The 21,924-nt window shown below is 39.1% G+C and overlaps 2 protein-coding genes across 7 annotated transcripts; one reads left to right on the top strand and one right to left on the bottom strand.

The window, feature by feature from the left end:
* Window positions 1-90: 90 nt before the first annotated feature.
* Window positions 91-11,142, bottom strand: LOC115752667 (7-dehydrocholesterol reductase). 3 transcript variants are annotated; one of them, XM_030690948.2, is made up of 15 exons: window positions 10,875-11,142; window positions 10,122-10,344; window positions 9,926-9,981; window positions 8,667-8,769; window positions 8,507-8,572; window positions 7,690-7,803; window positions 7,119-7,245; window positions 6,734-6,834; window positions 5,677-5,802; window positions 5,519-5,583; window positions 5,117-5,198; window positions 4,943-5,025; window positions 4,341-4,374; window positions 1,177-1,336; window positions 91-757 (listed from the first exon to the last, which is right to left on the bottom strand). In XM_030690948.2, the coding sequence occupies exons 1-15, from the start codon at window positions 10,964-10,966 to the stop codon at window positions 492-494; spliced, it is 1,698 nt and encodes a 565-aa protein (XP_030546808.1). In that variant the 5' UTR covers window positions 10,967-11,142; the 3' UTR covers window positions 91-491. The 3 variants fall into 3 exon arrangements, with proteins under 3 accessions (XP_030546808.1, XP_048129350.1, XP_048129351.1); XM_048273393.1 differs by lacking the exons at window positions 4,341-4,374; window positions 4,943-5,025; window positions 5,117-5,198; ... (8 more) ...; window positions 10,122-10,344; window positions 10,875-11,142 and adding an exon at window positions 1,652-1,783 and having other exon boundaries at window positions 1,177-1,544; XM_048273394.1 differs by lacking the exons at window positions 4,341-4,374; window positions 4,943-5,025; window positions 5,117-5,198; ... (8 more) ...; window positions 10,122-10,344; window positions 10,875-11,142 and adding an exon at window positions 1,652-1,708 and having other exon boundaries at window positions 1,177-1,348.
* A 2,721-nt stretch (window positions 11,143-13,863) lies between these two features.
* Window positions 13,864-20,923, top strand: LOC115752670 (E3 ubiquitin-protein ligase MARCHF1). 4 transcript variants are annotated; one of them, XM_048273389.1, is made up of 8 exons: window positions 13,864-13,923; window positions 15,158-15,486; window positions 15,717-15,802; window positions 16,031-16,177; window positions 17,899-18,001; window positions 18,934-19,046; window positions 19,720-19,848; window positions 20,566-20,923. In XM_048273389.1, the coding sequence occupies exons 2-7, from the start codon at window positions 15,252-15,254 to the stop codon at window positions 19,810-19,812; spliced, it is 777 nt and encodes a 258-aa protein (XP_048129346.1). In that variant the 5' UTR covers window positions 13,864-13,923; window positions 15,158-15,251; the 3' UTR covers window positions 19,813-19,848; window positions 20,566-20,923. The 4 variants fall into 4 exon arrangements, with proteins under 4 accessions (XP_048129346.1, XP_030546814.1, XP_030546812.1 ...); XM_030690954.2 differs by lacking the exon at window positions 13,864-13,923 and adding an exon at window positions 13,936-14,387 and having other exon boundaries at window positions 15,164-15,486; XM_030690952.2 differs by lacking the exon at window positions 13,864-13,923 and adding an exon at window positions 13,936-14,123 and having other exon boundaries at window positions 15,164-15,486.
* Window positions 20,924-21,924: the final 1,001 nt, after the last annotated feature.

The raw sequence follows: 21,924 nt of genomic DNA on the forward strand, positions 1-21,924 counted from the left end.
ATGATACTAAAGCAGCATCAACTATTGGCGTTATAAGTTGCAATCTTCCTCGTTGTTCAGCGAAGTCTTGTGAAAATTCAGTTAGGTAGCTGAGGGCCAATTCAATTCTTATCAATGCAATGTGAGCGGACCCTCTATACTTCATTCATTTTCAACGTCTTCCAATGCTCTTAGTTCTCTCCAAAGAACTTTCTTGAGAATCACAAGTACTTAATCCAAAACCATTTCCGACACAACTCGAAAAGAAAGCCAAAAAAGGATCAATTAAATTTCAAGAGCTAATCCCAATATCTTTTTTCAATAAGAAATCAAGAAAAAGGTGCTGTAGCTGCTCCATCACCATCACCCATTGCCAAACTGACTTGAGGTTTTCGATCGAAATACTTAACCAAGGTTCAACAATGACATAATGCACAGAAAGTTGTGAAATCTCAGTAACATACATGAAATTTGCTCTGGCAACCTTCATGGCTCATGGAACCGATCCTCAGTTATCCTGGGCCAACTTTCGGGATGTCGTAATGTTCGCTCATGTTGGCGAGGTACTGGTTGAAATCCTGTATCCTGTCGCGGTGAGACTTGTTAGCTGTCTTTGCCAGCCTCTTGACATCGATCTGCTCCCTCTGCTCTATGTATCGCTTTTCAGAGGGCGTCAGCTGATGATCGTACGGAGCAGCGTTGCCTTCTTCACTCAACTTGCTCTCATCATTTACATCCCCTTCCTTAGGTTCATTCGACAGCGCTGCACCGTCATCCCCTGCGCGAGTAGCCAAGAGCTCAGATAGACTCGCCACGCGAGAGAGTTCTAGGTATTGGACATGTAGAGTCAGGCAGATAAATCACCCAAAATTTACTTCACCATTAATTTCTTGGCATAGTAAAACTGATTTTAAACCATAATTTGAAACAGGAAGTTGCCTCAAACCCGCATAAGAACATCCATTTGACATCGTACATCGCATTAGTCTCGACAATACTTAAAATTCCAACAGCAATATACAGATAGATATATGGCAGCTACCCCCACACGAGCAGTTGCACACGGCAGAAGAGATTCTCCCAGGATGGGATAAAATTGCCGGTGAATCAAGTCAACTAAAGCTCTAATTCAAACGAAATTAACTGTTAATACACGGTGGTAAAAGTGGTATGCAGCCGTTGAAAACGAGTACAAACCAGCGGCGGGGAGCTCGGATTCGATGACCTCGGAGATGGGGTCCTGATGCTGCTGGTGCTTTGGCTTCTTCTTCTTCTTCTTCACTCCTCCAGCCTTCACATCCAAAGCTTTCCCTTTCAGCTTCAACTTCCCTCCCACGACACTCTCATAACCCGACATCTCCCCCCAACACTGTCGTTACAAAAATAAAAATAAAAATCAAACGTTGTTGCCAAACAACAAGAAGATCGAATCTTGAACGTCGACTAGCAAATCCAGTTCCAGCCAAAACCCCGCGACGAGATCAAAGTTCGCAACCAATTCGCCGTGCTTCCGGATCACTCGATTGGAAAAAAGATGCGCCGAATTCTGATGGAAGATACGAAATCTGAGATCACGCGCGACGGGAACAGCAAACACAGGGATGGAGGACGAATCAAGCATGCCACCTCAAACCGGTATAAAATCATCGGCACATGAACCCTAGAATCGTACCTGGAAACGACCAGACTCGAATTCCCGCTGCTTTCACTGCGTCGAAACCCCTTCCCCTCTCTCTCTCTCTCTCTTCTTCCCACGTAAATTTCCAGAGTCCGATGGGTCATGAAGCGGGTCAAGGCGGATCGGTTCATAGCCCGTTTTATTATGGGGCTAAAAAAAATGAAGCCTCTTAATAATTTTTTTTTTTGGCGATGCTATTTTCATCCTCCGTAAAAGATAAAAATACACACCTTTACATTTTACCTCTGTAAAAATTAGCCTTGTCTAAGAGAGAAAATGTTAAGAAACTTATTTTTTTTCAACGTTATCAAGCACATTTGTCCATTGTTGATTAATTGTCGAGTAAGTTTGGGCACTTTTAGTTGTATTGTATATAGTATATATCACCGTCAAAACTGCTTCGTATAAATTATCTTTTACATGCACGTAAATATAATAGGATAATGAAACAAAAAAAAAATACCCTTTAAATATTTTCAACAAGAAATCAAAGTTACTTTCAAGTATTTGACGATGGAATCTAATTAAATCAAAACTTTCTGTAAGATAAGTTTTTTTTTTTAAATGCTGGTAAATTTTTATTCATTTTGGATCAACAAGACTTAATATCATTCTTGTTATATTTACGTAAATATATCAAGATGTCTCCACGTGCATAAATTTTTTTCAGATCAACGTGCTTAGCTTACTGATACTTTTATAACACCTTACTTGTGTTTATGTAAGTGTTTCTCAAATAGTAAGTAAAAAGCTCAAATTCTTTGATACAATAAAAGAAAAGACTAGAATGTTTTAGACTTCCGAAAGTGAGAAAAGTGTTAAAAAAATCCTAAACCTATTGCATTGATACCAATTTAGTCATAAACCTATTGCATTTCTGTCAATTTAGTTCTAAACCTTTTGCATTTATGTCAATTCAATCGCAAACTTTTTTCATTTTTTTTAATTGAGCCAATCCGGTCAATTTTGGTTGAAAGTTCGTTGACATGAATTTATCTTGCCGCATGTGGTATGACTAACACCGACGTTGATTTTTTTATTATATTTTTAAATATTTTTAATAAATATTTTGTTTTTTTCTTCTTTTTCTTTTCTCAATCATTTAAAAATTATTAAAATTATTTAAAGATATTAAAACCTAATTCAAAAACATCCATGTCGGCGTCGGTCATTCCACGTAAGACAACTAACATCCACTTCGGCGAATTTTTTGCCAAAATTGGCCGAATTGGGGCTCAATTAACAAAAATACAAAAGGTTTAGAATTGAATTGACACCAATGCAAAATGTTTAATACTTTTTTGACATTTTTTCCTATGAAAGTAGAAAATAAAAAAACTTCTCCAAAGAAAAAGCTACGAAATAAGAGGAAAATAGATAAGTTTAAATCGGACATAAAATTATTGAACGAAAATAACTAGGACAATAGCCACAAAAAATTTAAAATTATGCCAATTGGGATACATTTACCTTAAATTTTTCTCATGACACTAGAAAATTCAAACTTATACTTGTGTGGCACATTTACTCCTTGTCAATACTCTGTCAATGAAAGCACCTTAAAAACCTTCCTACATGGACGACCAAAGGCAAATGACGTTAACATGGCACCCACATGCCTCGAGTGACATAAAGACGATATCGTTTTAGCTGAAAAATCCTCTAAACCTTGAAGGAAGAAAAATGTATCGACATAAGTTAGGGTTATTTATATCGCAACAAAAAGAAAAAAAAGGTCTTATCACAGTGGACATAATTAGGGATTTAGGTGATTTTTCCCAAATAACTAAGCTAAAGGAAGCTATGCAGATATGAAAACCACTAAGGCCAATTTCGTCTATTTAGTCATATATGAGGCGAAAATAGCCCCTACCAGCTCAATTTTTTATTTCTTTTTTGGGGTCAAACTACCAGTTCTAGTTTGGTCAACGAGTGTCTTGGCAAAATTTACATCTCAAGTATATAATCCATGAATATATATTATTGTCTAATGAAGATCCGTTTACAATCTCTCTCCGTTTCCAGTACCGCACACTTTCCGTTCAAGATCAAAATCATATTTGGTTTCGATCAATGAAAGTTCGAAATTTCGAGTCGATTTCTCCATTCTGTTCAAACTTTTGGCCGAGATAGAAGTCCTGAGAGCTTTTTCTGTGAGGAACGAACGAGAGACCAAATTTCGGGATCAAAGGCACAACTTTTACTGATGAAAAAGAATGCGTTGACACAAGATTAAATCGGTCAATGCTAAGAGCTAGAATTTTCTTATTTATTTTTTTGTCCTTTCTCCGTTTAAATCACACGCCTTCGAAATAAGTTCCACCATGCAATTTCAATGTCAAATCAACACAAAAGCAGAAATAGAGACGACTGCGTCTGGAAACCTTAATGTTCAAGGCTAACGCTACAGTTACCGAGTGTCGATACTCCAGGTTCGAATCAATGTCATTCAGGATTGGAGAGTAGCAAAGATAAACGCAATATTAGCTGCTGCTGCATCTATGAGACCTGGAAAGTAGCTCGACCGCCGCATCTCCTATAAAACCAAGTACAGGGACATGTTTTGAAGTACAGGAGGATGAGCCAAAGCCAATCCCTGTGGACTCCTTTTGCCGACCGTATCTCCCCATACACGATTTCTCGCTGAACCTCAGTAAATACCAGGAATAATTTGGTATGGTACCTTCTCACAATATGACTTCCAGTACTTCCCGTACCTGAACAGAAAACATTATCAGAAGCGGCTGTTCAGTCTGAGAAAGGGAGCAAGTAATTGTAAAATCAGATGATGCACAAAGACGAGACTGCAGACTTATTGTTCGTTTTCCAAAAGTTCATTGTTACTAGGAATAGCTATGGACCTTCATAAGCACAATTGTGGGAACACATGAGACAATTGGGGCCAATCACAAAGATGGTCTATTAACACGGTGTCCATGCTCATGTGTTCTATTAGTAAAATCGTGACGAAGATAAACATGAGAAAGATATAGGACCAAAAGTCACTCCACCCCCGATTTCACATTGGCACAGTACTCTTCCTCATTCTAGATTACTGCATGTTCCAGCATCAGGAACGTTGCTCCAACAAAGATACAGATCATTTAATGATGCAAAGGGTCTGAAGACTGGTTTCTATTATGTCAAGACCCCTAAAGCATGGAGTTTGTCCTAAATCACAAAGTACACAGAGAATACAAAATGAATAAGAGTTGATTGAGAGACATTGCTCCCATTTGATGTCCTCAAGAATGAGCTAGAGAAACATATAGACAATTTACTTACTTTGATCGACAACGATCGTCATCTCGTTTTGCCCGGTCAAACAATAGGATTGTAAGAAAGATCACATAAAAATAAGGCAGAAACTGCAGAAGATTAATGGGGAAAAAAGGTAAGTAGGACTGTCATCATGAAATCACAACTTAGAGTAAATGAAACTGTTAAAACCGAGTTTACATGATTAAACAGTGCAGGGACAGTCCAGAAAAAGGCTCCAAGAATCTCAGGTACATAATGAAAGTGACGTGCTAAGCCCCACCTGTGGAAGGAATGAGTGAGTGACCATCATAGAACATTCAATCAGTTGTAAGCAGAAGCATGTATATCTCATGTAGACCCATATAACTCATAACTTAACCAATAAATAGATTTCATACTGTTAACCCAATGGTCTATCGACAATTTCGTTATGTTCCAGGAAAAATGTAAGCCAATCACCTTGAAAAGCAGAAAGAACTATTTCTCTCGAAAAGCAAACATAAGCAGTAAACCGCCTAATCACGGAGTTAACAATAGGACTCTTATAGTAGCTTTTAAAATCTTCATGCCAATAATCAGAAGAATTAAAGGCAAACTGACCATCCTGAAGTCAAGAGGAGGCTGGTTTTGGTCTCTCCAGATGTCGTAGTGTACGTAGCCATTATCTGTCAAAGAGATCAAAGCTCTCAGTTCCATTTGACAGATTCTACCCAATTGAAAGCATAAGAAAAAATTAAAACGATATTAGTGCTAAGCACCTTCGAAGGAGCCTTCCTCCATACTAAGCACTTGCCATTTGTTCTGCGAAACTCTTGCCTCTGTCTGTCGCAATCATAATTGATGTATATGCACAGAATGCCTGCTGCCAAAATATAAAATGCGAGCTGGAAAAAGAGGACTGTCAGACTCACCTTATATAAAAGAAGATATGCATTTGTCCTCTCAAGCCTATGTTTAGGCCTGTTAAACTTATGTGACGGAAATTTAAGATATTCCAAAGAAAGATAATTTTAATGATAATCTGATAGCAAATTTTCCCTAACGTTCAATCTTGCCCTCTCTTTCAGATACAACAGTTAATGACTTGAACACAGATTAGACAGCCCCAAGTTTATCCGGAGATAATTGTCCCGTGCCAATTTATACTAATACCAGTTTTTCATAGGACACAGTTAGAACCTTAAAATTTAAATCGAGCATTGTGCGCATGCCACAAAAAATCTCCTAGCCGTATTCCAGATTTTGTCATTAGCATATGTTGACCCAATCAAATAAATTGTACACCACTGATATGGGACTATTACTTCAAATCAAGCAAGAGGCTCCACAGAACAAATGACAAAGAGAACCCAAAAAATCCCTGAACCATCTTGATTGAAACTAAGAGTACATTTGAAGACCTTGCTAAGGAAGATAACCATTGTTTGATGGTTCGCACACAAGTATTTCCTAGAATCAGCTGTGAGGAACAAACTCCTGTTTAGATGTTAAAGCCCTTCCAATCAGCCACATTTGAATTTCCAGTAAAAACAATTAAAATTGATTTTAAAAACTAGAAAAAAAAAATTTGGAGCCTTTAAACACTAATTATTTTATTTTATTTTTTATGTCTTTAAAGAATTTGGGTTCTTCATCCAAAAAATGTCACACTTTTTAACTTTTAATGTAAAGTTAAAATGAAAAGCCAAACCAAATTGCCCACTTAATCTGAAGGCCAGACCAATAATTACAGTATATTTCTGTCTCTTTGCACACATTCATAATCTCATGAAGTCCACATAATGGTAAACATAGTTAAAAGATGCACTTCCACACCTGAGTTCCCAGGTTAACAGGATGATTGACAAGGTACATGCCAGGAGAAGTATAGATGGATGGGACCCATACCAAGCATCCCCAACAGATGTAGAAGCCAGCTGCCAAAGTCATTTGAAAAAAAAAAAGTTGAGCATCAGTAAAACCAAATGGAAGGTGCTAAAATTATGGTGGGTGTTCTAAATCTGCCCAAGCAATAAGATTGCATAAACAAAATGCCGAGTGGCTACTGCAAATCAAGCCATATATAATTCACTAGTAATTAACCAAGAATGAAATACTGTATATGCTAGAGCCTCGTCTCTTGATTGTTGCTTATTTCGAATGATTGAATGGACAAACTGATGTTAGCACGTAGAACATAATGAATAACTCATGTGTCAACCTCGATCATGTGCAATATCCATTGTGTTCCAATATCCGGCTTCCCACCAAAAGAACTTGGTGACGTACACTAGCATCAATATGGTATTCACGAGCATTGAATCTGAAACTTTTCCGTTCTGCTCATACTGTAAACACGCAGGTAAGACTATTAGCAGATGATGCAAAGAAATCATCAACCTCCACTCCCAGAAGAAAGAGATCAGTCTAACAGGAATCAGAATTAATGACATCACTTGACATTTGTAAAAGCAGTTTCCGCTCTTTAAAATGACAAATTCCGAGACTATGTTTCAAGTGCTGGTCCAGGTATTTCTGAGAACCATAGTGAAAGTAAAAGGTAGGCATCTTAAGAAAATGAAATTGGTGTTTTAATTGTTTTCACCCTTTGTTCTATTTTTGTAGTAGGACCATTCCAAGATATTACCAATTAGATGGGTCAGAAATTAAGCTTCAACTATGTTTGTCAAAAATTCTACATGTATCATTCCTTGCTAGATGAAGTTTTGTAATGCAGAGATCGTTGGTATCAATTATATTCTTGCTAAGTCACCAAAAAAAGCATCGGGTACCTGCTTAATGCAATAGGTTAGAGCAAGAACTGCCCAAGACATCATTCCGAACCTGCAATTTGTGAAGACTTTAATATCAAAGTTCTTGCCAATCCGAGGATAGAGCTCCATACCCTGCAACAAGGTCAAAATGTCACTGAAAACAGAAAAGCTGCTTCCAGAAAAAGTAGCAAGAAGCAAAGCCGTAAAGCTGTTCTTGCCATTTCGCTCAAAAGATACATTTGGCTAATATTATGAACCAAATTTGAAGTATTTTTTGCGCATAAACATTTTTCATATATCACGTCAAAAGAAGGTATCGTTTTTTAAAAGCGTTCATCGTTAGAAAATAATTGGCATCATCTCCAGGTTGAATAAATATCAGTGACACGATTTGCACAAGTGTAATCAATTAGCATCCTCAAAACTAGTACTACTCTCGCCCAAGCACGCTTAACTTCAGAGTTCTGATGCGATCCGGTGCATTAGCAACAATAACAAGACGAACCACGCCCGGATCACAACTAGTTAAATGTGCATTTCCACATGTTACAAAAAAGGATTCTAGAATTGCTTCAAGAGTGACAGATGAAAATCATAGAAAATCTTCTCGAGGAAACCCACAACAGATAAGTTTCTGAGGCTTAATTTTACACAAAACCAAACAATGCGGTTCAGAAAATTCCGTTTTAACTTTCAGACCTCATGATGTGCTAAAAGATCAGAAAAAATCATCTGTCTTCTTCTCAAATTGCCACATTTTGACATCAGAACAACTAACTTGAGCTTTTCAACATGCAGTGCAGCAAAGAAACTGAATTTTTCTGAAGACACTCACCCAATAGAAGTCAATTATTATATTCCCTGAAGAACCAGAGTCGGCAGACGATGGTGCCAGGAGACCCTTCAATAGAAGAAAATGTGTCAAACATCAGACATGATTTTGAGCTTTCCCAAGGGAAAGAGATGTCAGCTTTTCTTTGGGGTTGCATTCTCACTTTAATGTACAGGAAAATACAAAAGATGAAGCTTCCAAGAATGAGTGCGGAGTATATTTCGCCCAAGTGATCATAAACAATAGTTGGGTTAAATATCCCAAACCTGAAAGAAATGGAAAATGATAAATTAATCTAAATGTTATTTGATGACGACATCAAACAACACAAGAAACCAAACAATAGTTGTACCATGAATGAAACACGGCAAAGCATAAAATCTGTAACAGAAAGCCTTAAACAGCCGGGCAAACTACTTAAATTCTTCTAAATACCCAAAGCATGACAACCAGTGAATCAGTGAACCTCCAAGAAAGGGTACTTAGTGCAAGTATCAAAGATGAAGAGGAAGTCCTCCTGATAGTGAATAACGTCAAATTCAGACTATAGAAATAGATCCAAGTACTTATATGCTCAGACTGAGAAAGCTACTCAAGAACTGCAGAAAGCATAGGAAAGATGAAGACAGTATAGATAAGTCGCTTATTTTACACAACAGATTGTCAACAGGATATGTCCAGCACCTAGGAAACCACTTGAGAAAACAAAAGAAAGCTCATTGTATCCAAGAAGGGGAAAACGTTATGTCGGTAGATACTGTGAGTTGAAACCTTTCCACAAACAAATGCGTGAATGAGAGAATTATTGACTAAAATTGGCTATCTAAAATAAAAATCCTTTGTCAAGTGCTCCCCTTCCCCACCAGATATTCAATAAGTAGAATGTATGACGACCTTTTATGGAATTTTGAAAAGTAGAAAAGAAAAAAAAAAAAAATGTTATGAGAACATGGGATAATGACATGAATGGTCCATGAACTTTGGCTCAATGTGCAATATGGTCCTTGAATTTTATTTTAGTGTGCAATGTCGTCCCTGAATTTTTAATTTGTTCAATGTAGTTCCTAAACTTTTGATTTGTATTCAATTTAGTCCCCGCACTAAATGAGAATATTCAATGTGTTCACAGAACTTGAATTAATGGAAGGACAGCATGAAAATTTTCATATAATCTAGAAATAAAATTGAACATGTACTAAAAGTTCAAGGACTCAATTGAATAAATTTAAAGTCCAAGAATGGCACTGCACATTGGATTAAAGTTCATCCACCACGTTGAATAAATTAAAAGTTAGGGACCACATTGTATATTGGGTCAAAGTTCAGGAATTATTTGTATCATTTTCCCTACAAACGTTGATTTCTCGAACTAAACCCACGTTGCAGCTGAAGTACATAAAATTATTATCGAAAAGTACTCACCACCAAAGGCCAAGATAGGTGATCAAGGTCACAAAATATGCTGCCATTCCGTTTGCCTGCAAGAACCAATAGTTTAAGTCAACATTGTCCATGCATCCATCCCATGCGAAGAGAAGACAGCTCATAGCCAAATGGTCCACAAGGTGTACCACTAAGGGGATGGCAAACATAAAGTATGTCAACAAGATATAGAGACCTTATACACTGGCTGATTCCCAGCAGGAGATATAGGGCCCTTGACCGTCTTTCCAGGAAGAAGGAGCTGCAGCGCAGCCTCAAATGCAGCATAAACAGCGATGATCTTCCAAGCGATGGAGGTTGGCCTGGGCCATATGTCTAGGAATCCTTGCAGTCCATGCTGCTTCAGGTAATCAAAAGTTTGGGTGATAGACCCATCAGCATGCACCATTGTGTACCATCTGCAAGGATAAAACCCCACTCAGATAGTGGCTGTATGTTTTTTCGTAAAAATTCGCATATCATGACAGAGCGAAGTCAATGATTTCTTTCTATGTGTGCTAGTCAATTGCTAATGCATCAAATCTTTCTTCCAGCTCGTTTACACTGCTCTATAGCAGGTGCTTTTACTCTAAATGAAGGGTGTCGACTTAAACCCAGTATCCGATGGACTAGAATCTCAAATGCTGAGGAGATCATCAAGTGCCTTGGATATTCAGACACAAAGATTGGCATTGTCTAAGAACAAGGCTCGGTGTTCAATGCTTCGAGGGAATCAAACAACCCAAATGGACTCGAATCTAGGTTAGACGGTCATTCATATGAAGATGGGCATTGTGACCACGTAATCGAGCGCGTCGCGATCTAGAACCGGGAGGGTTCACTCACTCCAATCGAGAAAGAACCAGAAGACATGCAAGATTCGCGAAATCAAAAACGGCTGGATTTCCGCGAAGAGAGAGAGAGAGAGAGAGAGAGAGAGAGTCCTTACAGCAAGATAACGAAGGGAGGGCAGAGAGTGAGGAGCGACAGCATGGAGAAGTAGGTGACGAGCGGCGAGTGCACGGTCGTCGCTTCCGCCATTTCCTCCTTCCTCGGCTTCGCCTCTCTCTGTGTAGAGTGAACTCGATTGAAGAGAGAGAGAGAGATGGTTAGCTTGACTTGTTGGAGTAAAGACTTCGCTCAAGCTATGCAGAGAAGCTCCAGCGGAGACCAGCAGACGAGGGTAAAGTGCCTGACGAAGACGAAGACGACGACGACGACGACGGGGCGAGGACCGGGGAGAGAATCTATTTTCTCGTGGTCCCCACCGGCCCTGATAAAACCCGCCAGGTGGCGACCCACGTGACCATACCACGTGACCCCGAGGCCGTAACTCGTCGCAATCTCGAGCGCTTAACGAGTTTCTGTATAAATTTCTGTATAAAGCGTACTGGTGAAAATCGTTTCGGTCGACGGCTGAGATGTATCGTTCGGTCCGTGATCTAGCGAACGGTGGCTGGCTTCGACGAGCGATGATTGAAGCAGCCTGGTGATTTGTTTCCTACTGTGGCCACTTCCGAAAAGCAGAAAGAGATCCTCCTCGTCATTTCCCTCGTTTCCAATTCCAAGTACAAAATCAAGCGAAGGCACGTGATTTGCTTAAAGAGACGAGACACCGGCCAAATCCGAATTCATCAATATATATTGTTCGCCTCATATTCACTTGAGAATTTATAGCAACGAGTTAGAGACTAATTATGATATATTTAACTATATCACGTCATACTAATCACACGAGCGTCTAAGAGAAGAGGTGAGCACCGGATCGTGTCAACTTGGGAACCCATCCAATTTGAAATCTGCACTTTGTTGTTCAGTTCCTCGTTCTAGGACTGAACCGACACACACCCGGACCAGACCGAACATGTAAGTAACCTTTTTTGTTTTTTCTCGGTGAAATAACCCAAATTTTATAAGCATTCGTGCGTCTCTTCACAGCGTCTTCCTCTCTCTCTCTCTCTCTCTCTCTCTAAAATTCTCACTCAGTCTGGACTTCTGACTCTCGGTCTCAATGATGTAGATCCCGTGCGGTTGCGAGAAGAGGGAGGTTTCTGGGAAAGAGATGTAAGGAGGAAGGTCGCCAGAAGTTCGCAAGAGGAACGCGAGAGAGTGAGCCGACGAAAATGAGCAAACTGAGATTGGCTTATTGATTCAGAGTAAGCACATTTGTTTCGCCTTTGTGCTGTTAAGTTTCAGGGGTTGGCTTTGCTTTATTGATTCCTCCTTGCTCCTCTTGTATCTGGGGGTTGCTGGCTAACATTGTATGTGATTTCAAAGAACTCGACAAAATATTAACAGCGTCGAGTTTTATATGGGCGAGATCGGATAACACGGTGTGCTGTATAATTAGATTATGGTTATCTTAAGGGGCACATTACTTCTATCTGATTGTAAATGAACTTGAACAAGAGATAGAGAACAATGCACGCGGAGGTCGTAGTGATTCGTTTTGGTGTAAGCCTATAGTTACTCTCCCACACTAACAATCTACTGGCTAGATTCCGCTGAAAATCTTCTTGAATTATCACAATTGGAATGCTGTCAAAATACAAAGCAAGCTTAAAGCTCTCTTAAATTTTGGATTTGTGAATACTTGATTTCTCTATTTCCTAGATGTCTTGGCCTTCTTTTATATTCCTCGACATCCAAACTTTCCGATCGAGTCTTCGCGAGAATTAATCTTGAAGCTAACTGTTGGACGATTATTCGGAAGATCGGGTAGTCACCGAAGTTAATCGATCGAAATTTTTGAAAATTTGGTCATCTGTACAATCAAATCTCGGTTGCCAAAAAGTGCGGTAGTTCGATTACGGAAAGAATCTTACATTTGCGATGATTATTAATCAATCAAAATATCACATTTTGTCGGCGTAGATAATTAGCCAATCAAAATCTTATGTATAAGGAATCCATACCGGATTATTAGTTGTTAATGGATGAGAAAAATTATCTCAAAATAATAATCTTGAAGATCGAGACAAGACGTATCGACTCAACCCCAACCGGACGGCTCTCGGTTTCATATAATTGGAGCTGGTGATTTCCGGTCTAGTTCTCCTTGGAACCGAGAAACATAATTGCTGGATAGGATCCATCATTTTTTATTTCTTAAATGTAAACTTAATTTTGATTAATATAATAAATTCCATGTCCATGTTGCTCACTCTTATTAATAATTTATCAATTACATTGAAGCGCTCGGGAATCCAACCGAAATCAAATCAGAAACCGACCACCCCCGCTTCAAACCGAATATAAGCAAGCAAGTTGATAAAGTCAAGTATCATCGATAGGCGCATGGCTATTTCTATAAGAAGACTTAGAAATAATTCGCGATCAAATATACCGAGATTAGATCGAGCATGTAAATCTGCATCGGGATAGTAGAGTCAATATGTATCAAGATCGATCATTGTAGCATCGAGTATACCACAAAGTATATGCATAATTTGTCCCCATTAGCAGTAACCATATCACATATAGATCTTAGGAAGCATCGAAACTTTCCGAGATCCTCGCCGGTCAAAATTGACGAAGATGGATCATAGCATTTGAGAGCGTTGATCTTGGTTTTTTTTTTTTTTCCTTCTATACATTTGCTCAGGCTTTCTGCAGAGAGCTGGAGTCGAACTCCGCACCTATAATACTAGGATCTTCACCCTTCGATTCTTTATCAGTAGAGCCGCATGCCTATTAGAAACTCCTTTTTTTCCCAGGCACGGAAGAACCGAAAGCGAGAATTTCTGTGTTTAATGCAAAAAACTGAATATCACGTCTTTTTTCATGCCAATTTTATTTATTTATTTATTTTTGTTTAAATCGATTTTCGTTGCCTTGGCTAGCCTACCATTGGTCCGTCTTCCGATCAATTGGGCGGTCGCTGTGACCTTATGACCACCCTCGGTCTAGTCGCTTGTATTTTAGTCATCTTCGAGAGAGAATGAGAACAACAGTCTCATTTTCCATTCTAACACTATTCATTTCGGTGTTTGTCCAAAGTCCAGCTCTCTCTCTCTCTCTCTCTTCCTCGTCGCGCCAGTTGAATCTCTCTCTCTCTCGTTGGCGTCAATCTCGAAACCCTAGGAATCGGTTTCCCCCCCGCCCCCCAGGAGCGAGATTGTCCCTCGGATCATCTGCGAGGCGATGCGTCTATGTCGGTGTAATCTCGTCAAGGTCGCCGAATGTTGACCCCGAGCAGGTCAGCCCCTCGATGAACCTCTCTCGCTCCCGTCGTCGTTTGGTGCATTCGCGTTTTGCGTTCTCTTGACTTTCCTGAGCTGAATTCTGGTTGCGCTTCGGGTGCCGAGCTTGGTTTCCACGTCGATTCCATGGTGCATTGCGTTTCCGCGTGCCTCGACGTGTTCGCGGACCTTCTGTGCGGTCGGTGATCGAGAATTTTTCGACGTCGTTGCTTGGCTGCCCCCCGCTGCCCCTTAGTGTTTATCCGATTTAGAGCAATGCGGTTGGCCTCGTTTTCTGATTTTGTTTTGTTTTCTTTTAAGTTTTTCCAACTTCAATTGATCATCCACACCTGGAAATGGCCCGTTTATATATTCGTGCGTTTTCTGCCAGCTACGAAGATTGTTTATATACGGACAAACTAGCAATGAGATTGATCCTAAAGAGGTTGATTTTTGGGCGTTAGTGGTGGGTGGCGACACCTATTGATCCATCCAGTTTCCTCTTGTTGGGGACAGATGGCCAACCATTTATGGGCAGGGATTTCTTTCCGTCTCAGTTAAAGGCCTTCATGGTTTTAGGCGGCTACGAAGCTCTTCATCCAGCATGCATTTGCAAAAATTAGTTGCATGTTCGCCATATCAGGCGTAGAGAACTACACCCGAGCCCCGATGGCTTCTTTGACTTCTATCCTAAATCCTCTTTTAAATGTGCATAAGATCTTCGTAATTGGTGCAGAACTCCTAGCATAAGGCTAACCAAATGGAAGCAGAAATTGGCATTCAAGAAGTCTGGCAGAAAAGCTGAACATATTTCTATCTCTAGTAATATTCAATTGTATGAAAGTAGCCTTGAGTTCTCACTGGCACGTCTTTCAGTTTTCCATGATCAGTTACATCAAAGAAGGGTAGAGTCAACTGAGAAATCAACTATCCGATATTCAGTATGGACAAATAGTTAATATTGATGGCAGATGAAGTAATGGATAGTACAATTAACATTTGACACTTATAGTGGATCCTCTTTCACTGCCGCTGTAACTTTTCCTTTGACTTCCAGGTACTTGGGTTGCTGCTGAAATGGTTAGCAGGAACCATTGCGCTCGCAATGATAGTTGCTGTCCAGTCCTGATTCTTTATCCTTCGCAATGCAATTAGCACCTAATGATAGTCATGGGGAAGATTCTTCAGAAAATGTACCCATTTTGCAGCGGACTGATGTTGTGGAGAGATCTGAAGGATCTTCGTCTTCATCTGAAATAACAACTGCCGGAGGGGAATTTGCTGTATCTGTTGATGATTTAGAAAATGATGATGTCGATGAAACTTGCAGTTTGGTTCATACAGACCAACCACAGTGTCGCATATGCCTTGATAATGGAGGTCTCTATTTGCTACCTTTCTTGGTATCTTCTATATTCTTAGTTTTTCTTGTCACCAGGGTGGGAAAGTACCTCTCTCTCTCTCTCTCTCTCTCTCTCTGCCCATGTAGATTTGCGGTACAGTTATGGAGAGGACTTGTTTGTGGCAAAATAAGTTGATTGCTGAGGTCCTATGTGACTATCTCCATCTAGCTACAAATTGCTGAAGCTATTTTTCTCTTAATTTTTCAGGAGAAGACTTGATTGCTCCATGCCATTGCAAAGGAACCCAAAAATATGTCCATAGATCATGTCTTGATAATTGGAGGTCCACGAAGGTGACTTTTTTGTTTCTTTGCTGAAATCTCCTCAGTGTGATTACTAAGGGGATGATATGCAATTTTCTGCTCTTGGAGACACGAGAATGAGGGATTAAATTATGCTTTAGCTTCTGTAAAATGCCATTTATGTGGATTGGCTTTTTGGAATGATTCAAGTAGTGTAGTTTCTGTAAATTTCTCACGTGGAGTGGTTTTACTTATGAGTTGCTTCCTCCACCATGCCAGGAGGGTTTTGCTTTTTCTCACTGTACAGAGTGCAGGGCAGTTTTTCTGCTTCGTGCAAATGTGCCAACTGATCGCTGGTGGCTGAGATTGAAATTCCAATTCCTCGTCGCTCGGGATCACGCACTCATATTTATAGTCGTTCAGCTGGTATAATAGTTTTTCCCAAATGAACTTGATGTGTTTGTTGAAATGAAAGAAAGTGGAATCTCTTAGGCTAGTTATCCTGCTACTTTTCTGAAGTATGGAATTGTCTGCATACATTTGAATGGCGTGAATTTCACACCGTTATTCGTGCTATTGTGAGTAGTGGACTCTATAATTGTCTACTGTTGAGTCTGGAGAAGGTATATTGTTCATTGCTGGTTTTGACTTGATGCTTCTGCATATTAGCAAACTTGACTATTTTAATCAATGATTTTTGGGGAACACATTTCTGGATAATCATTTGAGTAATTGATTCTGATGTACCTTATTTATGATTTCCAAGGTTAAACTCAGACCTAACGTTGCTGTTAGAAAGTGAAGACCCATAGAGTTAATGTACTGGTCCAAACTTCTAAGGGCTTGTCCAATTTGGGTGCTTTTTAGGCAAAATTTGCCAGCTTCAAATTGATATACTACTATTTTCACCAAAACAACCTTCGTGATTGACTTGGATCGATCCATATGAATGTATAACAATGTTAATAAACCCTTTAAAAGTCTGCTCCAGAGGTAACGGACTTGAACTTTTGAGGTCGAGTCTTGAATGGGTTTATGCTCGACGACCCAAGGGTTAGTGCTGGACGACACAAATGCGTTTTGCATTACACCAGATGGGTATGCATTTGAAGGCCGATGGTTGGAAGGTAGCCTGCTGAACATCATCCGAAGGCATGTGCATTCAAAGCCTTCTATGCAAGGAACATGAACCGAATCTTTCTATTCAAGAATGATATAGAGAGAATAAATGATCATTCATTCCTGTTAACTCTCCGTATCTCAATCTTTTTTTATCTATTGGGACTAATATGCTTTCAAGGTATATTAATGCTTTGGATTTTCCACTGAAAGCAGTGGCAACAAGCTTGCAGTTTACTTTACTTCTCAGTTAATTCCACGCTTGGATAAATAAATTTGCGACTACAAAGCTCACATACTAATTTTTCAGCATTCAACTGCCTATCGTGGATATAATGGCATTTCATCTTTCACTTTTTAAGTTGAACTTCAATCTTGTACTTAGTTTTGGTGTATATTTTCCTGTATAACTACTTTTTTATTTTTTTAATTCAATTGGCTTTAATCCGAACATCGCTAGGGCTGGTGCACAGTCTGCTTATTCTCTTTCATCTCTTCTTCCTAGAAAAACACTTAATGCTGTAACTGAATTTTACCACTTGCTGCTTTCTTTCAAAGCACTGTCAATCAGTCATATAGGACTTTTCAGGAAGCAATTTTATTATGCTCCGAAGCCTTATTGTCTAGTTGGTAAACTTTTGTGGTTTTAATACTGCTGATTCTGGATAGGTTAGAAAGACTAGCGAACTTTCGACTGTGACATAAAGTCAGAGAATTAAATTTTGTAAAGATGGCTACAGCAAGGTAAAATATGCTCACTTTCAGATTCTGATTATTTTGAAAGCCGAAACATTCTGCTATTCTTTTCGTCACTTAAAGGAGAGTTGATTTATTTCGCATATGTTAACCTGAATCCAGAGGAATGCAATTAATGCTTAGGCATCTTGATCTCATGGCTGATACAGTTCATGTGTTGAGCTATAAGATGTTTGACTAGAATCCTGTGTTTCTCTACCTATATGGGATGTTTACCATCTTTAGTAATTTATAATGGTCAAAAGTGAAGTATAACTGCATTTGTATGGCAGATTGTTGCATCCTTGGGTGTGCTGGTATACAAGTTCTATGGAGAGGAATTAAGGGAAATGTTTGGTTACGAAGAACACCCATATGGCTTCTACACAATGGCTGGTAACGGCACCTCTACCAAAGCATGCATATGTCGTTGAATGTTATTAGGATATGGCATTATTGCGTGCTAAGTTCGGAACCACTGTAAATCTGTACAGGGCAGTTATCTGCAATTGCTTGTGATGTTATTTTAATTGCATAAAATCTTACACTTTGTTTCTTTCATTTGCGACTTAATTCTTCTGCACCCTACGTCTAAGTTGAATTCTTTCTAGTTAAAAGAATCTCATAGCTAAAAAGTAGCACAATATCTAGAAGAAATATGGGGTTTCATGTTGCTATGTTTAGTCATAAGGACAATATCGCAAACATGTAAATACATCTTTAAATTGTAAACTTTGGGCATTTTTGGGAAAAGTTTAACCGGCATGGGATAAATTGCTTCATCTCATCTTTGGGATATCTTATTTGGAAAAAAGCCACCAAACACGCCAACTATGTCCACTATGACATATTTATCTTGAACTTTTTTTTTAGGTGACGTGAAAAACCTCAAACTATGTCCACCGAGACACATTTATCCCGAACTTTTTCTTGTGACATAAATAACCCCAGACTTGTAACCTGTGTGGCACATTTACCCTCTGACGGTGTCAAGGTTCCGTTAGATGATTTTTCAGCCAAAAACAATATCATTCTTATTTCACTTAAGCCACGTGGGCTCCGTGTGAACACCATTTGCTTTCCGGCATCCATGTAGGCAGATTTTTTATAGTGCTCATTGACAGCACCTTGATGGGGGGTAAATGGGTTACATGGGTCAAGTTTGGTATTTTTGGTGTCACATAAAAAAATTTAGGGTAAATGTGTTACAATGGACATAGTTTGGGGTTTTAGGTGGCATTTTCCCTATCTTATTGTCATTTTTTCTTTGAGCATCACTTTTGAAGGTCTGGAATTGTCTAATGTAAAGATTCGTTTTAATTGTGCAGTGCTGGCTATTGTTTTGGTGGGTTTGCTCTATGGCTTCTTTATAGCGATAATATGTGGACAGAGGATCAATGAACGCCATTATCATGTTCTTGCCAAACAAGAACTGACAAAGGTCTGCTAAATTTTTCCGATTAATGTTAAATTTGCTGATGAATTGCGTTTTGATTGTCACATCAGGGTATCATTCATTGGGATTTTAGTTATCAAACCTCTTTCATAGATGATAGTATAGATAGATAGTGGTGTTCACTGATAAAAAAGAAGCAGAACATGTCATACTCGTGATAGGAGAGCGTTTATCATCGGATTGAGAGACAGTACTTAATCTCTATCATGTAAATGCAAAGTAATGCATATCATGCCATAACAAGATGTTCACAAATATCCTACCATGCTACCATTTGAACAATGAATTTTCAAATTGCGTTTTCTAGTGTTTCATGAACACATAAAATTCTTGTTCATTACTTGACCAAAAAACAAGAAAATGTTGATCATTTGAATTCAGCAATTCTATCATTTCCTATAGTAGCTGAATCAGCAAATGCTTGCCCTTTTGCCAATTAAGTCCATGTTGAAGGGCGGAAGAAACATAAAACATCTTTTACCTTGACTTGCCAAATTCAGCGATCTGTGGTTTTCTCACGTTTCTGGGGGAGCTGAATCATTCTGTGTTTGGCAAGGTCCATATTCCACGTTTGCACATATTGTTTATTAAACCTTTGGCTGTACCCATTGTAAATTATTGAGTGTGCTCATGAATGACCTCTATTTCTATATGTCAGGAATATGTAGTTGAAGACCGTGAAAAAATGAAGGATGTCCCTGAACTCGATCCTAGCCATGTGTCGGAGTTGCGAATGTTGGGCCTTTATTAGCTCAAAGATAATTGTGAAATTCGATTGTGTTCATATGTGAGTATTCTATCTTTCACTGGTGCTTGAAGGTCTAATTGCATCATCAGTTTTGCTTGATAAGACCTTAATCTCTCGACGAGACTTGATTTTACTTTTGCATTGGAGAGAGAAGAGATGGAGAAACAAAGGAGGATAAAAGGGGGAAAGGGTGTTAGCAGTGTGACTGGAATGACATTTGAACTGCTTTCATGAAGTTGCTGAGACCAAAAAGAACAGTGGAATAACATGAAAATTGTCTAATGAGGGTTAGATGTTTCCGAACTGATTTTCATTAGCTTTATTTCCAAGTGAAGTAGGCATCGTCTGGACCTAGTAAAAGGGAACGGAAATGACTCTGTCTTAAGAGAAAGACGTACTGTTCCCGATTTGAATAAATCTGTTAATATCACCGTGTAAGAATGCATTCTCAACTTCTAAATTCTTAGATGTCAACTTTTTCGTTGACTTGAGGACATGCATGCGCACAGTAATCTATTTAGTTGTGGTCTTGTAGAATCTGGAGATCTAGTGCGGATATCTGGGGACTGGGGCAGTCATATAACCAAAAGTTACTTATAGTCTTGTACACGGGTCTCTTGCTGTTCTGCTGTTCAATCCTTCCAATTTATGTTTAAATTGCCATATGAGCCACACGGATTCTTTGTTTGAGTTGTCTGTGATCTTTCAACTGTTGTGGTTTGCTTAAAGCTCATCATGTTCCTTTCTTTGTCCCAGGTCCAATTTGCTCCTTTGGTTGGTTGGTTGGTTCGTACATGTGCTTGAAACTAGGAACCAGAAGTTGTTATCCTGTTTGAGCGTGCAACACACTGTAAGATTCAAAAAAACTTCACAGCTGTAAAAAGTGTCGGTCACCGTACAGATTTTCGTACTTTGTTAATGCATTAGCAGTCGGATAGATGAACTGATACGAAAATTTGGGGATAAGAGCAGGAGGAAAAAAGAATTCTTTCGTCTCGTGACTTTTTGGTACGTGAAGCATGTGCTTCTACTCCTTGGCCAGGATCAGTGTAGAATGAAAATGTTTGTTTAATCCTTTTTGCTTTTTGACATTTTTCATTGGCTGGTGCTTCAAGCATTTTTTTTTTTCTCTTTCTTTGTCTTTCTTGTTTTCCGGTTGTCATTTTGTACAAACTTTGAGCATGTATCTCTCTTTCTTTTCCCCATGAAACACCGAGCGAGCTCGCCACAGTGATGTCAAAGGAAATTGGTTATTTTTAGTATTTTACCGTATGTGGAGAATTCTCACATGCTCCGTGAACTGGTAAGCAAAAGCGAAGCGCGAGATTGCTATAGATCTTTGGTGAAAGTGGATAATGCCATTGTTGGGGAAAAGGAAGGCTGTCTTAACTTAAATTTGAGTGCTATTACTTTTTTTTTAGAACACTTAAGTGCCATATATTTGAGTATCATAACTTTTTTTTTTACCACTCAAGTGCCATATCTTATGTGGAATTTAAGTGATAAAAAAGAAAAGTTATGGTATTCAAGTGAATGTCATACGAAAGTTATGATATTTGTGATGTCTTTATCGCTGCTATTGTCTGATCAAATGCATTCATGAAGTGCTTATCCGGAGAGAGCTAGAAAATTCTGTTGAATTGGTTTAGTGACCTTTGAGAAGCTCTTACGATCCGCAATGTCCCCGTACGAATTCGGGTGTAACTTGAGTTGTGGTTGTAGTCTTCTCCTAATTTCGGATGTGAGGTTAATCGCTCCTGCAAGTTGTTATCCATGGCTGCTAAAACTCAATCCAGGATCAAGTGGGATGATAAATTGCAAGGCCATGCAATATATAGAAAGACCCCGACAAAAAACCATCAATCAACCTCGGCCTCTTCAAAGCACTGTATGTGATTGCCCACGGTCGGAGGTTGACTGTGCCCACGGTCGGAGGTTGACTGTGCCCACAGATTAATCGAAGATTCGATTTGGCATACCATGTGCGAAGGTACCCAACTTTTGAAGGTTCAAATCAAAATACAATTTGTTATGCCGAGGTACCCAAGCATCTCACATGGTAATCTGATACGCTCGGTCAGTGAATATGTAGAAATTTTAGGTATCATAATTTTG

Source organism: Rhodamnia argentea, chromosome 2 (assembly GCF_020921035.1).
Source record: "Rhodamnia argentea isolate NSW1041297 chromosome 2, ASM2092103v1, whole genome shotgun sequence".
Lineage (NCBI taxonomy): Eukaryota > Viridiplantae > Streptophyta > Magnoliopsida > Myrtales > Myrtaceae > Rhodamnia > Rhodamnia argentea.